The sequence below is a fragment of the Phaseolus vulgaris genome, chromosome 2, assembly GCF_051622355.1.
Source record: "Phaseolus vulgaris cultivar YP4 chromosome 2, ASM5162235v1, whole genome shotgun sequence".
NCBI lineage: Eukaryota > Viridiplantae > Streptophyta > Magnoliopsida > Fabales > Fabaceae > Phaseolus > Phaseolus vulgaris.
In genome coordinates, this window is record NC_143499.1 from 12,326,114 (window position 1) to 12,341,634 (window position 15,521).

Sequence of the window (15,521 nt, forward strand, 5' to 3'; positions counted from 1 at the left end):
ATAGTGATGAGGAAAACCTTAGCTTGTTGTCAAGAAAATTTAGCAAATTCTTGAAGAGGAACCGCAACAAGGACAACAACAAAGATAGGTATGGAAACAAGAAATCCAATGATTTTAATTCCAATAACTATACCTGCTTTGGCTGTGGTGAGCAAGGTCATATAAAGGCAAATTGTCCAAACAAAAGCAAGGAGAAGAAGACTAGCAACAAGGAAAAGAAGGACAAGACAAAGAGAGCCTACATAGCTTGGGGCGAGAATGAGGTATCATCATCAAGCTCTTCATCAAGTGAAGATGAGAAAGCAAACATCTGTTTGATTGCTGAAGATGATGATGAATCATGTAGCTCAAGTGAGGTAGGTTCATGTGCTTCTTTAAATGAACAAAATTATAGTGAATTGCTTGAAGCTTTTCAAGAAACTCACGATGAAGCTAATCGATTGGTGCTTTCAAACAACCGATTGAAAGAACTTAACAGCTGGCTGGAAAAGAGAGTGAAATCACTTGAAGATGAGATTGAAAAATCTAAAAATGATTTCAAAAATCTGGAAAATCATTTCAAAAATTCTTCTTGCAAGTGTGACACTCTCATTTGCGAAAATTGTGAAAATCTTGAGAAAAATGTGCATTATCTTGTTGACACTGTGGACAAACTTTCAAAAGGGAAATCTAACTTTGAGAATGTCTTGGCATCTCAAAGCTGTGTTTTTGGAAAGGCTGGTTTAAGTTTTAATCCACAAAACAAACGAGATAAGTTTTCAATTTTTTTTTAAGAAAGCTAGTAAAACAACCGGTTGTTACATGCTTTTATTGCATGAAAAAATGGCCATTCGGTTAGATTTTGCAAATTAAGAAAGTTTTTTGTTCCTAGAGGCTACATGAAATGGACTCCTAAAGGATGTGAGGTTCCAAATGAGAAAAAGAAATCTATTGGACCCACATTTGTGAAGGGGCCAAATCTTGTTGCTTGAACTCATGTTTGTGTAGGAAATCTAAAGAAGTGTGAAGGACTGAGTCATCTGATCAAGTTCTTGGAAGAAAAAGACTAACATTGAAGTTGAATCAATGCTCTGCATCTGTCCAAAAGTCCTCAACAGTCAAAATAAGGTTTCTTGATCACAAAGCACATGGCTCATTGAAAGAACAACACAAAGGATAAGACCTTCCTTATCTCTGTTCTTAATTCCTGTTTTTAAATTTATTTTACATGTTTGTATAACCTCTTTAAAGTGTTCAATTTCATCTGCTTTGATTTTTTTCTGCTTGTGCTCAAAAATTCAAAATGAGTTTTACTACTGCAGAAAAACAACCGATTGTTTTCTCGAAACAACCGATTGTTTTGAGTCTGACAACACTGCGAAGAAATCAATTTAATTTCTTTTTTGAATTTCTATCCATTGCAGATCAATTTAAAGAAAGAATCCTTGGTCAATGAACCTGTGTTGAAAGATGATTATGCTCAGAAAGAAGTTACAACAGTCATAAAGGAATATATTCCAAAATCTTGGAAATTCAAGAGCTTTTATGACTAGTCAAAGATCACATGTGAAGACCATGTAATTTTCTGCTTTTTCTGACGTTTTCTGTGCAGGGCATGGTCAAGTCTTCTCTCTCTGAAAATTTGGTACCCACTCATGTCATTGAATGCTTTATGATTATGTTATTGCTATAAAATCTGTTGTAGTTGATCTCTTCCATGAGAACAACCAATTGCAACTTCTCTTGCAACATCTCTTGCAAAATATTGTGTGAGCTTTTCTTTGTTTTCTTCTCTGCCATCATGGACTCAACTCCTCCCACCTCAAGAAGAGTCAAATCCAAAGCAGTAAGGTATGGAGGAAAGCTTGAAGGATGGTTTTCTGATGATAATGATCTTATTGAGAGATATAGATTTGAGACTAGCACCAAAGTGATAAACAACCCTAAAGTTGTTTGCTTTGATTGGTTGAAAAGCCAAAAGCTGGACAATGTCAGAAAGCTCCTCAAAGATCAGTCCCTCAGAAATTTCTTAGAGATGAAAGGCAATATCTATCCAGATTTGATGAGAGTTTTCTACACAAATCTAAAGTTTGAGGGAAACAACCTTGTTTCTCATGTAAAAGGTGTAGATATGGTGATTACACATGATATGTGGGCTGCTGTAGCTGGTATAAAGTACTCAGGCCTCAGAATTAACAAGGGGAACCTTGGTGTAGTGGAGGACTTCAACAAAGTTCAATACTACAAGAGCTACTTGAAGAACCAAAATGCACAAGTTAGGACTTGTTCGGATGATGAAAGGTTGCTAGCCCTCATTGTGACTTGGATTCTAACTCCAAGGGGGAGCAATCATTTAGTGCTTACAAAGGAGGATCTGGTCTACATCTTCTGCATTATGAAGAAGATCAAAATTAATTGGATACACATCATCAAAGAGCACATGCAAAAGGCAATGAGGTTAAGTGACTATCATTGTCCATATGTTGTCTTTGGTTTCTAAATTTCTGCTCTATTTTGAAGTGAACCTAGAGGATGAAACATCTGAGTTGGTCAAGTCAACTCAAGAGTTGAACAATGGATCTCTCAGTAAAATGGGTTTCACCAAAGTAGGTGGCAAATGGATTAGCAAAGATGGTGACTTTGGAGCCTCAACTAGTGTTGCTGCTGATCATGAACAAGATGAACATGCTGCAGATATGGATTTTCAACATGAAGATCTACCTTAAGCACATCAAGATGCTGGACCTAGTGTTGGTGCTGGAAATCAAGAAGAAAGAATGCAAACCATGTCTCCTTTTGAGAGACTCATGGTTAATAGGCTTGATAGCTTTGTGGAGAATCAAAGGAATCTCCATGATCTATGTGTCAACAACTTCCAGAGGATTGATAATAGGTTTGACAGCATGGATGCACGTTTCATGACCCTAGAACAGATTGAGGCAGTACAGAACCAGATCTTTGATCTTCAATATGTTGATGATGATGAATGAAGAGAAAACAATCGGTTGATGTATTGAAACAACCGATTGTTTTTTATGGTTGTATCAGTTTTTTTCTATTTTTTCTGCTTTTGTTGTTTTAAATCTGATGTATTAAGAACAATTATCTTTTTTCATCTCTTATTTTTGTCTATTTGAGAAGACAAATAAGGGGAGATGTATGTTGTGTTTGGTTTTAGTTTTTATTTCTGCAAAACAGTTTGTATGAGTGAAACCTCATAGGTTTTTGCTCTAATATTTGTTTGTTGTTTACTCTGATATTATGTTCTGAATTTCTATATTTTTTGTGTGCTAACCAAATATCAGAAGTTTTATGCTTTGCTTAAAACTGTGCTTTGCAGGAACTGCTTCAGATTCAATCAGGTACAAGACAAGCATCAGGGATTTGCCTTCATCAAATAGGGGGAGATTGTTGAACCAAGTGGCGTTCAAGCTTTGAAGAATCCAAAACCCTTTGAAGGATGTTGAAGGTTGTGCTTGCTGTTGCTGAGTTGTCTTAGATAAGATTTGGGGTAGATTGAGTTTTGTAATCCACTCTTGATTGAATCCAAAGCATAGGCATTCTCAATCTTTTAAAAGAAAAGTGTTTTTCAAACTAAGTGAAAAACAATCGATTGTTTTGTCGAAACAACCGATTGTTTTATACTTAGATGCTTTTAGAAAAGGTTGAAAATTGTTTTTCAAATGGTTGAGTTGTCAAAACTAAAACAACTGATTGATTCGTGGAAACAACCGATTGTTTGTTTTGGTACCATAACAGAAAAACTGTTTTGTGCTTTGACTAAGCATTAAATGATTTTTTAACTGTTTACGCTCCAGTTTTTAATGCTTTGACCAATCTTTAAAGCCAATTAATAGTTTGTTAAGATTTGATAACAAACAACAAACTTTGATATATACAGAAAAACAGATTTGAGTTTTTCACAAATTTTGAGTTTTTGAAAAGTTGAGATTGCTTAGAGATTGAGTTTGATCAAAGAGTGTGAGATAGGATTTTCTCTTGTATTGATTTCAGATTTGCTTCTGTAACAAGTGTAATCCTTGTATCTGTTGAAAAAAAACCTTTGTGTGTTTGCTGAGAAGTGTTGTGTGTTTGCTGAGAAGTGTTGTGTGTTCATGAGGGGATCAAGATCAACATTCTTAGTGTTGGTGTGTTGGCCAAGAGAAGTGTGTCTCTTGAGGGGATCAAAGTCACTTTCTTGGTTGTGTTGTAAGTGATCTAGGTTTGATTGCTTAGTGGAATTCCTCAGTGGTTTCTGACAAGACTGGATGTAGCTCTGGGTTTAGAGTGAACCAGTATAAACATTTGTGTTCATTCTCTCTATCCTTAATCTCTTTAAATTCAGTTTTAATATTTGCAAATTGGTATAAACAACCGATTGTTTTTGCGAAACAACCGATTGTTTTTCTGGTGCTGTTGTTTTTGCTTTGTGATTTGACAAACTGAATTTCTTATCATTTGTTTCTTGACGAAATTTCATTCTTGACTTAAAAGTTTGCGAAAACCCTCTTTAAACAATTCACCCCCCTCTAGTTTAAAGCCATCCATTCTAACACACACGACCGAAGGCTGCCAAGCGTTGAAGGACAATCAAACCAGACGCAGATTCCGAAAGGTCATCAACACTATTGTCGGTCCATTATCAATCGGTGTGCTTGACGAAAAAGTCAATTTATAGCTGGAGGTTTTGCAGGTGGCGGATGCTCTAATTCCGCCAGGAAAAAGCATCTCAGAGCTATCTAGTCGATCCATTCCACTTTTGATCAAAAGTGACAGAGGATACCTCCAATAACATTCACGCATGATGATTTCACTGCAATAGATCCAGCACAAGACGATCCTATGGTAATCACCATAGAAATAGATAATTTGCAATCACTAAAGTATTGGTGGATCAAGGCAGTTCGGTTGACATTATTTTTTGGAAGACCTTCAAGAAGATGAGAATTCCATAAACAAATATACAGCCTTATGATGAGTAGATTGTCGGATTCTCAAGTGAGCGAGTCAATACCAAAGGATACATTGATTTATTCACCACCTTTGGAGAAGAAGGATTCCTCAGTAAAACCATAAACATCAGGTATATGGTAGTTAATGCAAATACTTTGTATAGCATATTACTCGGACGTTCGTCTATCAACCACTTGAAAGCTATCGCCTCCACCCCACATTTGGTAATGAAGTTGCCTTCCATAACCGAGGATATTGTGACAGTACATATGGACGAAAGAATTGCTAGAGAATGTTATGTTGCTAGCCTAAATGTTGAACCTACTAGACCGTTGTATATGACATCACCACGCGGTAAATCTCCAAGAAGACAAGGACAATCACTAGAAAGACACTCTTGATACAGGCACCCAGAAGTAAGTCCCAACTTCATTACCCACCGCCTTTTCTTCTATAAGGAGACTAGACCGATAGCCCATAAAAAAAATTGGGAGAGGAACGGCACAAGGCCGCTTGAGAAAAACCGAAAAATTGATGAAAGCAGGTTTTATTCGAAGGGATCACTATACCATATGGTTGGCCAATGTGGTCATGGTCAAAAAATTGAATGGTAAGTGGCAGATGTGTGTAGATTATACTGATCTCAATAAAACATGGCAGCGACGGGAGGAGGAAGGCACCAACGAGGGAGGAGTGAGTGAACAAGGGAGAAGAACATAGAAAATTAGGGTTTGTAAATTTGTAAATTTAGAAATCGTGGGAAACTGAAGGCGAGGGAGGAAAAATCGATATTTACTAAAAACTTTGCATCGGTTCATGCCAACACAAAATGATACAACCAATAGTATAGGCTTTGCGTCGGCTAAGACCAATGCAAAATGACACACTAACACACTTTGCATCGGCTGAGACTGATGCAAAATGACACACTCACACACTTTTTGTCGGTTCAAGCCAACGCAACAACTGACACACACTTTGTATCGAATGAGATTGACACAAAACGACGCACTGACTCACTTTGCATTAGCTCATGTCGACGCAACAACTGACACACTTTGCGTCGGTCTTGCCAACACATATTTGTATTTTTTTTAATTCTTAACTTAAAATTTGATTATAAATATAATTAAATATATATTTTACTACATTAGAACTAATAAATATAATAAATTATACTTTAATATTTTTACTACATTAAATTAATATTTGTATAAATTATTTCAACTTAAATAAATCAACCAAATTTATTGTATATTTAATCCATATTTTCATAATATTTTGAATATTTATTTAAATCTTGATAAACTCAACTATAAGTTTAAGCAAAATAATTTAATTTATATAACAAAAATAAATAAAAAATTAACTAAATATTGAACTGGAAAACAAAACTCACTAACATTAAAATATTCAGCATAATTTATTTCACAATTTAATAAATGAGAATAATTACAAATAAATCTTAAATGAAAATAGTGAGAGAAAATTTTGGGAACAAAAATTATTAATATTTACATTTAAGATGCTGTAAATTTAAAAATATATAAAATGACCTTATCAATTATAACAACATTCAATGTTATATTTATTCTTGCTCGGAAAGACAACTTGATTCAGAGTGTGATATATAAATGCTTTGAAAAGATATGAAATTGTTTCTAAGTGTTGATTGATATAATTCACACTCAAGGTAAATATTGATTATCCAAGATGAAAACATATGTAGTTCTATTTCTTCTTGGAATTTGGAGAAAAAAATATGCTAAGTAGTCAAAATAAAATAATAGAATATTTAATAACTAGGGCCTCGTTTTACGTAATCAGGATAAAATATTTATTAATAGTCAAAATAAAATATGCAATCAAGATTAATTGTTTTACGTGGTACAACATCTATGTTGCTTAATGAAATCGTTTCGGTTTTTGTTAACTTAAGAGGAGGTGAAGACAATACATTAAAAGAAGTTAAATTTATCAATCTATCCTTGACTGCATTGGGGAAGTGTAGTAACGCACTTACAGGGAATAATACACATGTGTCATTTCGTGACTCAAAGCTTACTAAATTATTATGTGATTCATTTGAATGAGGTCACATTCATTTGGAGATCAAATTCAGTGAGTATAAGAATTCATATTTTCTTTATATATTTTTTTATTTCTTTTATTTTTTATAAAAGCTATCATGCTAGGAATCACTATGAAACTTGACATCTCAGTTAGATATTTATTTATTTCTTTTATTACTATAACTATATTTACATTAAATTTTTCAGTTAATGCATGCTATGTCCTACATGGTTGCTGGTAAAATACATTGGTTTCCTGCATTAGTCACATGTTCCTGCACAAGGGAATGAAAATAAGGTCAAATAATTAAAGAATAATTACGCTATATATTCAATTTGCAAGTATAGAACATATGGTGAAGCTTGAAACGCTTTGAGTATTGTAGTAATCTAACAATATTAAGAATAAATTACTAACTCACTCACTCTTAATGTTTGCATTATATACTTTGTGGGTAGATCTTTAAAATGAGTTTGTACTTCATTTCACACAAGTTACCTCTTTTGAATCACAAGTTACCTCTTTTGAATCACAATGGACTTGAGAGAAATCTCAAAGTTTAAAATAAATTGTTTCTTTATAGATTAGAAATATGTAATTTTTTTTCACGTTTGCTTCAAATTTTAGAGTGAGCGAAATAAATTGTTTTTCCACAAATCTATTTTTTTTTTTTAAAATCAATGAATATAAACTAAAAGAGTACTAGTTTTTCCGACGGGATTAGTATTTCTGGAAAACATATTTTAAGAAAAAATATTTCTTGACACCATTATAAAATATTATATGATAATAAAATAATAATATATATAATTGTAAAGTGAATATGGGAAAAAAATAATACAGTGTCAGCGTTAGAGACGCTGCGAGCCCATAACATATTAAAATATTATTATAAATGGCGATCTTAGCAGTTGTCAAGTGGGCTTAAAGTGAGGCAACTGTGTCAACTAGACTCCTCTTGAAATGCGGTCACGGGTTTTGAAATGCACTGCAAAAATACAAATATATCGGGTTGCCTTGTACGAATTAAACGCATACAACCCTAAATCAGACCCATATCAACTTACAATTTAATAAATCCATATTTTAATCGTCTTTTTTTTGGAGGACGTGAAATATTATATATAAAAGCGTGAGTTACAACTGCCACTTGTTACAATGTAATTTTAAAATAAATAAAAATTACCTTTATATTTTTTTAAAAAAAATACTACCAACTGATAAGTAATTTTAATAATATATATTATGTTTTTATATCAAACAATAAATAAATATTTTAATTTTTAGTGGTGTCAAGTAAATATATCAAAGTATCATCATTCTATATAAAAATTGGAAAAAAGTTTTCTTTCACACTCTCAACAATGAAATTTTTTCATTTGAAAACCCCTATTTTTTTTTAATAATACTTTATATTAAAAATAAATTTAATCAACTGTGAAGAGTGTCAATGTATCAGTAACTTTTAAAATTACTTCATATATTCATTTGAAGTCTATATTTTTATCAAAAAATTATTTTTATTTTCAATTATAATATCCTCCGTTGTCAAAAGATGAGCTTATAAAAACATGTGGAAGTGAGAAGGTCTTTATGTCATTCCTCAACTCTCCAGTACAGAGTGAAGCTGAAGGGAATCGAGTGAGAATCTATATCTATGAAGATGAAGCCAAACCTTTCTGCGTTCCTATTGTTGTTCCTTCTCCTTCTAGACCAATCCCTTTGCGCCCAGGTTAGTTTTTCTTCCTTTAAAAACTCCCTCGTGAAGTGGATAAATGGAAAAAAACCACCCAAGCCAGAATGGGATAATGAAATCTATGACTTTATCAGCCAAAAGTTTTCTCCCCCACAACAAAACCAACCAATGAAAGGCTTGTCCCGAATCAAAGACTACTTCTCTAACTTTGGCTACCTTCAATCCTCTGGGCCATTCGACGATTATTGGGACCTCCAAACAGTATCAGCCATCAAGACCTTCCAACGCTCTTTCCATCTCCAAGTTACCGGCACCGTAAACAACCAGACCATTCAACTAATCTCGCGACCACGATGCGCTGTCCCCGACATGGATTTCAGCTATAATTTCACCAACAACGTGTCGTTGCCAAAAGCCGGTCACCAGTGGTTCCAAAAGAGAAACCTCACTTACGGTTTTCTTCCGGCAAGTGAAATCCCAGCAACCTTCACGAAAGTGTTCAGAGATGCATTCGCGCGGTGGGTGAATGCCACAGGGTTTTTTAACTTCACGGAGACAACCTACGATGATGCGGACATTAAGGTAGGATTCTACACTTTCACTCAAGGCGTTAATGACGACTTGTTTGGCTTAAGCTTTATAAGGGAGAAACCTCCGTCTAACAAGAAGACGGCGGAGATACGTCTGAACAGGAACATGTACTGGGCGCTGCCCAGTGAAAAGGATAGCTTGTCGTGGGAGGATGGAATTCTGGACTTGGAGAGTGTGGCGATACACGAGATAGGGCATTTACTTGGATTTGACCACTCTTTCATGAATGAGTCTGTTATGTACCCTTACGTATTTCCATCACAGCAACGAAAGATAGAACTTTCCAATTCTGACAAGAACAACATTGAGAAACAGTATGCTAACATCAGCTCTGGCGATGGTGGGTGTTTGGGAGTGCCTTCAATTACCACTTTGACTCTGGGATTTGCTTATCTGCTTCTAATGTATTAAGTCTCCTCGTATGTGTCGCACTCCCACGTTTGGTTGTGTTGTTCATTATAAGCTTATTGGGAATAATTTTCTTTGAAATAAGATTGACGAATGTGTTCGCCACCCTAAAATGTCTTTTGTTTAAGTTGTGCGATTCTTTGGGAAATTTTACCAAGTGCAGTTTTGTTTGAGATTTAAGTAAATGATCAAATTCTGAAAAAATTGAAAATACTTGATTAAAGTTGCGTAAACAATATCAATTAAATAAACTTCACTTTAAATAAAATCTGCATTGACAATTTAATATATTTTATCTCAATTAATTAAAGTTGTAAATTCAGTTGTTAAGTTTAGTTGATTTGTTTTAAACAAATGATAATTAATATTTTTTAAAATAAAAATATATAGTTAAAAAAATTATTTTATAAATAATACTAAAATTTAATTTAATTTTATTTAAGAAAATTATATGTAAAGTTGAAGAATTAAAATGAAATTTTTACAATAATTTTAAATAAATTGAGTTAAAAATGATTTGTTTGATAAATTAAAAATATTTAGTATTTTTTAAATATTGTTAAAGTTAAAAAAACACTTAAAAAATGTGATATGATTTATGTATACATTTTTAGATTATATAATATATGAAAGTATAAATTATATAATATGTAAAAAGTAATAATACACATGTATTTATGTAAAATAAATATATAAAAAATAAATTAAATTATTTAATATAAGTCATTAAAAGAAGATGATATTAAAATATTTGATGAGAACAACATTACAAATGATGACTCTACTGTCTAAATGGACAATTTTCTTGGTTGTGACCTTCATTGCGACAGTAAGAACATTTTGGCTTGTTCTGAATTGGTTGATCCATTTCATTATAAAAACGAGTTGTAATTGGTCATCCCGAATGTCGGGGTCAAGTATGATTTGGCCTGGTATAAGTAGACCAATAATCCTCGTTTCGAACAGGATGAAATTCAACTTGATATGCCTTTCTAATCGTGTGGAGGTTGTAACTAGATCAATGAATGTCATCATTTGTAAATGACAAGAGGAACAAACGACAATAACGTGGCGACAGGGAAGTCGAAGAGCTTGGAAGTGACCACAATCACACCACAAATCATTTAATCTAAATGTATATGACTGAGGTCGTCGACCATGTTGGGGGGTGGTTAATTCTTAGACATCAAATTCAGAATTTTTTGCATTAAACCTTTATACAAAATACATAGCCGAATCTTGCTGATTTTTTCTAGGTAAGGTTGTGATATATTTTGGATAATAATGACTTGCGCGTAACATGGTGTCTATTTTGAAGGCTCGTTCAACAAACCATGTTTTTGTTTTTTCGAAAGTTGCCTTAATCAAAGCGGAAATTGGCAAGGAACAAGGTCCCTTAAGCACGATGTTAATGCATTCCGCTAGATTTGTGGTCATATGACCATACCTCTTTCCCCCATTGTATGCTTGAGTCCATTTCTCTAACAGTATGCGATCTATCCAGAAAAATGCTTGAACTCAGATCGCATAACTGATAGTTTTGCATGTATTGTGGGTTGTTTCATCTCATAAGTTGTCATAAAAAAGTAAATGAAATTAGTTAAATGATAAAAGGTCGTAATTATGTATGAGAGAAGGTAAAGAATGTCATTACCCATGTTAATCAACTGTCGTTTGAGCTCAATATTTTTGAATTTTTTTGTTGAAATTCGATGCGATATGGCATATGCAATACACATAAACGAGGTCGTCTCCTTCCCATCCAACTTCTTCAGATTGTAATGCAGAAATTATATTGGTTCCTCTATCAGTAATCATGCACAAATTCGACTGAGGTGTCACATATTGTTGTCATATTTGGAAGAGTCAAACAGTTAATTGATCATTCCAGTTTTGGAAATTTGTTAAAATTTAAAAACATTGACTTCAACCACGTACTACTTACAACATTAGTGGAAAGGTGAAGAACGAAGACTCATACCTTTCACTTTCCTCTCGGTGAAACAACTGTTACTTTGGAAGATGTGGAATTAATATTGGCTTTACTTATTGATGGAGAGGTTGTCACCGAAATTACTAGTGGTGATTTAGTATCTTTGTGTGAGTAGTTGCTCGAATTTATACCACCCTCTACCGTGGTAAAAGGAAATGCAATTAATTTGTCTTGGCTTAACAACACTTTTCAGGAACTGCCACATCATGCAACCGATGATGTTATTGCTCAACATGCTCGAGCCCACATATTAACACTTATTGGGAGTCTATTGATGTCTGATTCTTCTGGTAGTAAGGTACATTTAATGTATCTATTATTGTTGGCTGACTTGAACAACGCCAGGAATTATAGTTGGGGGTCAGCTGTATTGGCTTCTCTGTATCGTGCGCTCGATCACGGAATAGACTTTTATCAAGATAATATTGGAGGTTGCACGCTGCTTTTACAGTGTTGGGCATGGGAACGCCTAACATGGTCCACAACTTCAACCATTGAAGTTGAACTTTTTTATTAATTTTCGAGACAAGAAAACAAAGTTCTTAATATTCATTTGCTTATGTTAGGTGGACTCAGAGGATGCATAGAACACGCATAGAAGGAACCACTGTTCCCCAAATACGAGCAATGTTTGATTACATTAAAGCTAAAGAGGTTGTGACCAATATATAAACTAACATATCATTTGAACTTCATATATCATTTGAACTTCATATTATTGATGTTTCAAACATTTATTTACAGTTTTTTTGGACTCCATATCGAGTGGATTATGTTAGACGCTTGATCACTATTGAGGTTTCCCTAATTGCACGGGCGGTTGTTCCTCTCATGTTTCACAACGGTTGAATTTCATCAGGTTGATAGAGTTATGCGTCAATTTGGATTTCGACAGAGTATTCCAAGTGACCCATTAAACCTTGACCAACTTAACAAAGAGGATATTGTTAGAATATATGGCCTTAAACAAGAGGGAGGTGAATTGTTTAAAAGGGAATTTTTAAAACTTTTTCAGGTTCAATGAAATTCTTTGTATAAATCCAGAACATGAATCAAGTTAGCAAAGAACTCAAGCACTTATGCAACAATACACAGAAAAACAATCAATTGTTTCTTCGAAACAATCGGTTGTTTATATCAGATAAACTATAAAACAGAATTAAAAGGAGTTCGGAGTAAGAGAGAATCACACAAACAGCTTTTACTGGTTCACTCTTAAGTCAAGAGCTACATCCAGTCCCCAGAATACCACTGGGTAATCCACTAAGCAAATCAAACCAGATTACAAAACACAAACGCATGATCTTGCTAGACTTCAACAAAAATTATTGCAGCATCAGTTGAAGTTATCAGACAAACAAAGTGCTTATTAAAAAATAAGCTCAATTGAGAGCACCAAATGATCCAAGTGATAGATGAAGTATTCACCAACAAAATGTGTAAAGTAAATTACTCATGGTCAGCAAAACCAACAAAACAAGTGGCACACGAAGTACTCAAACACAAGTGCTAAACAAGTAAAGAAGCAAATCGAAGTTTTTACAAGACAAGTAGAAGAAGTCTACAAAGAACTCAATGTAGTAAGAGTCATATACAACATGTTAGACGAAGTCTAAGCACCATAGATCTTAAAGATAATTGCATTAGATGATGTTTTTAACGTGCCACGCTGCATGCAAGAAAGCATGAGCCTTATGTAGACTAGACGATGATCAAATAAACGTAGCAGACGAAGATCATGCGCTGGATGAACATGTGACAGGAAAATTTTCATACTTAATCATTTCACTTTACATGTGCTATTTAATTATTTTAAACATGTTTTGATTGTGCTAAGTTATACAATCATATTTGATCAAAATGCATTGTTTGAATTAAAACCTTATAATGTTTTCTAATGAGTTTTAACGAATATATCTTGTGACCATTTTATCCAATATACTAAAAACATTATGAGCTTAATTGATATATCTTTTTAAAAGATATTTTGTGAAAACACAACTATACTTGATTAAAATTTTAAATATGTGCTTAAAAAGAGTTTTCGAAATATACTTTGATAAATATATTCAAGAGAAACTATGAAAGATTTATTTCAAAACTTAAATATATTGATTATGTGTTTTGAATTAATATCTAAGAATGAAATGTATTCATAATTCACTTGATATTATAAGAAATTAAAAATTGTTATTAAATGATATATTTTCTGTGAGAATTGAATATATTAAATCACTACTAATCACAAAGGTTCCTAATATGTTTCCAGAAATCATCAAGATGTAAAGAAGAATAACGGCACGTTTCCTTATTTAGCGTCCAACGAGTAAGATGAAGTTGTTATAGTGCGAGATTCATTGAAGTTATTTATGATATTTGAGCCGCTATACAAGAAAATCATTAAATAAAACTAAATTTAGAGACAAAAAATAATTACTTGTTATATTGACTAAATTAGATAATATTTTAGATACTAAACAAATTATTGGTATCTAAATTAGTTTCTATTATTTATAAATAATTTCTAAATTAGTACCTAATTAGTTATCAACTTTAAAATCTAACTAATTGATAGTTAATTAAATACCAATCTAAAAACTATTTATCAAAAATAGAAACTAATTAAGATACAAATAATTTTGTTGGTTTATAAAATAGTATCTAATTTAGTCAATATAATAACTAATTATTTTTTATATTTAAAATTGGTTTCTATTTAATTATTTTCTAGTTGGGAATTAATGATTTTTTATTTCAAATATTTATGTATATGATCCATCTTTTTAATATTTTTTATTCAAACCATTGATTTACTTATTGCTTTTTATTTTCCAAATTAAATTCAATTAATATCATTAATTTAATTAATCAATCACACCATTACAAAAATTGTAAAATTAAAATAAATGGTATAATTTATTTAAAATTAAAATCCATATGTAAATTTTTAATTTTTCCAAATAACTAGAAAAAATTCCTAAATAAATAAAAATAAAAAATAGAGTTTGATTACAAAATTCAAGGAAATCGTGGTTACTAACATAATTTCACAGAAAAAAGTTATGTTTTCTAAAAAATTAAAAAAATTATTTAAATAAAAAAATGTGTTTACATGCACGATTTTTTTAAAACCATTAAAAAATTGAAATCTTGCATGTAAGCATGATTTCAATAAAAAAGCAAAATTAAAAAAAAAACTTATATAAAAACAATTTCAGAAGTTTTTCCATTCTCGTGCTTGCAATTTTTTTATAATTTGAAATAGTGGTTTCAACCATAATATATCTAATGTTGTATTTCTTTTAAATTTGTGAACTAAATTGCACTAATTTAGTAAAAAAAAGCTCATAAATGTTAAGACAATTTGGTTCTCGTAGTTTGGGTGGGATGTTGAGGAATCATATGTAGAGGGTCAACCAATGTACTGGGCCTTAGTCAACTACACCGGTCATAGACTGAGGCCCAATATAATTTAAGTGGGACAGTGGCCCAACAAGGAACTAGTGAGGTAGTGAACTACGCGTTCACAACAGAGGCTGTGAGCAATGAGTTTTCTTTTAGATGAAGGAGTTTTAATGTCAATTTTATTTACTTCTAAAATTAATTGATTAAAATAGAAGGATTTTAAACAAATTCTGAGTTTAAATGATTTTAATATATTAAAAAATTCTTTCAATAAATTAAAATTTAAAGAATAGAATTAAGCATAGTTTTAAGTATTTTTAATAAATTAAAATGATTATTTAGTTAAAGAAAAAAAAAATTTGTAGTCTATCTACACTACAAAAAAAAGTTTAATTTCAAGAGAGGTTTTTTTTACTAGAGATT

At 32.3% G+C, this 15,521-nt stretch overlaps 1 protein-coding gene across 1 annotated transcript; it reads left to right on the forward strand.

The window, feature by feature from the left end:
* Nucleotides 1–8,573: 8,573 nt before the first annotated feature.
* On the forward strand, nucleotides 8,574–9,813 carry LOC137810678 (metalloendoproteinase 1). The gene has a single exon (XM_068612065.1). It carries the CDS (start codon nucleotides 8,663–8,665, stop codon nucleotides 9,701–9,703), a length of 1,041 nt encoding a protein of 346 aa, XP_068468166.1. The 5' UTR covers nucleotides 8,574–8,662; the 3' UTR covers nucleotides 9,704–9,813.
* Nucleotides 9,814–15,521: the final 5,708 nt, after the last annotated feature.

What these genes read in the sequence shown, in the direction of transcription:
- LOC137810678 (XM_068612065.1), top strand. Translation starts at nt 8,663, where the DNA reads ATGAAGATGAAGCCAAACCTTTCTGCGTTCCTATTGTTGTTCCTTCTC.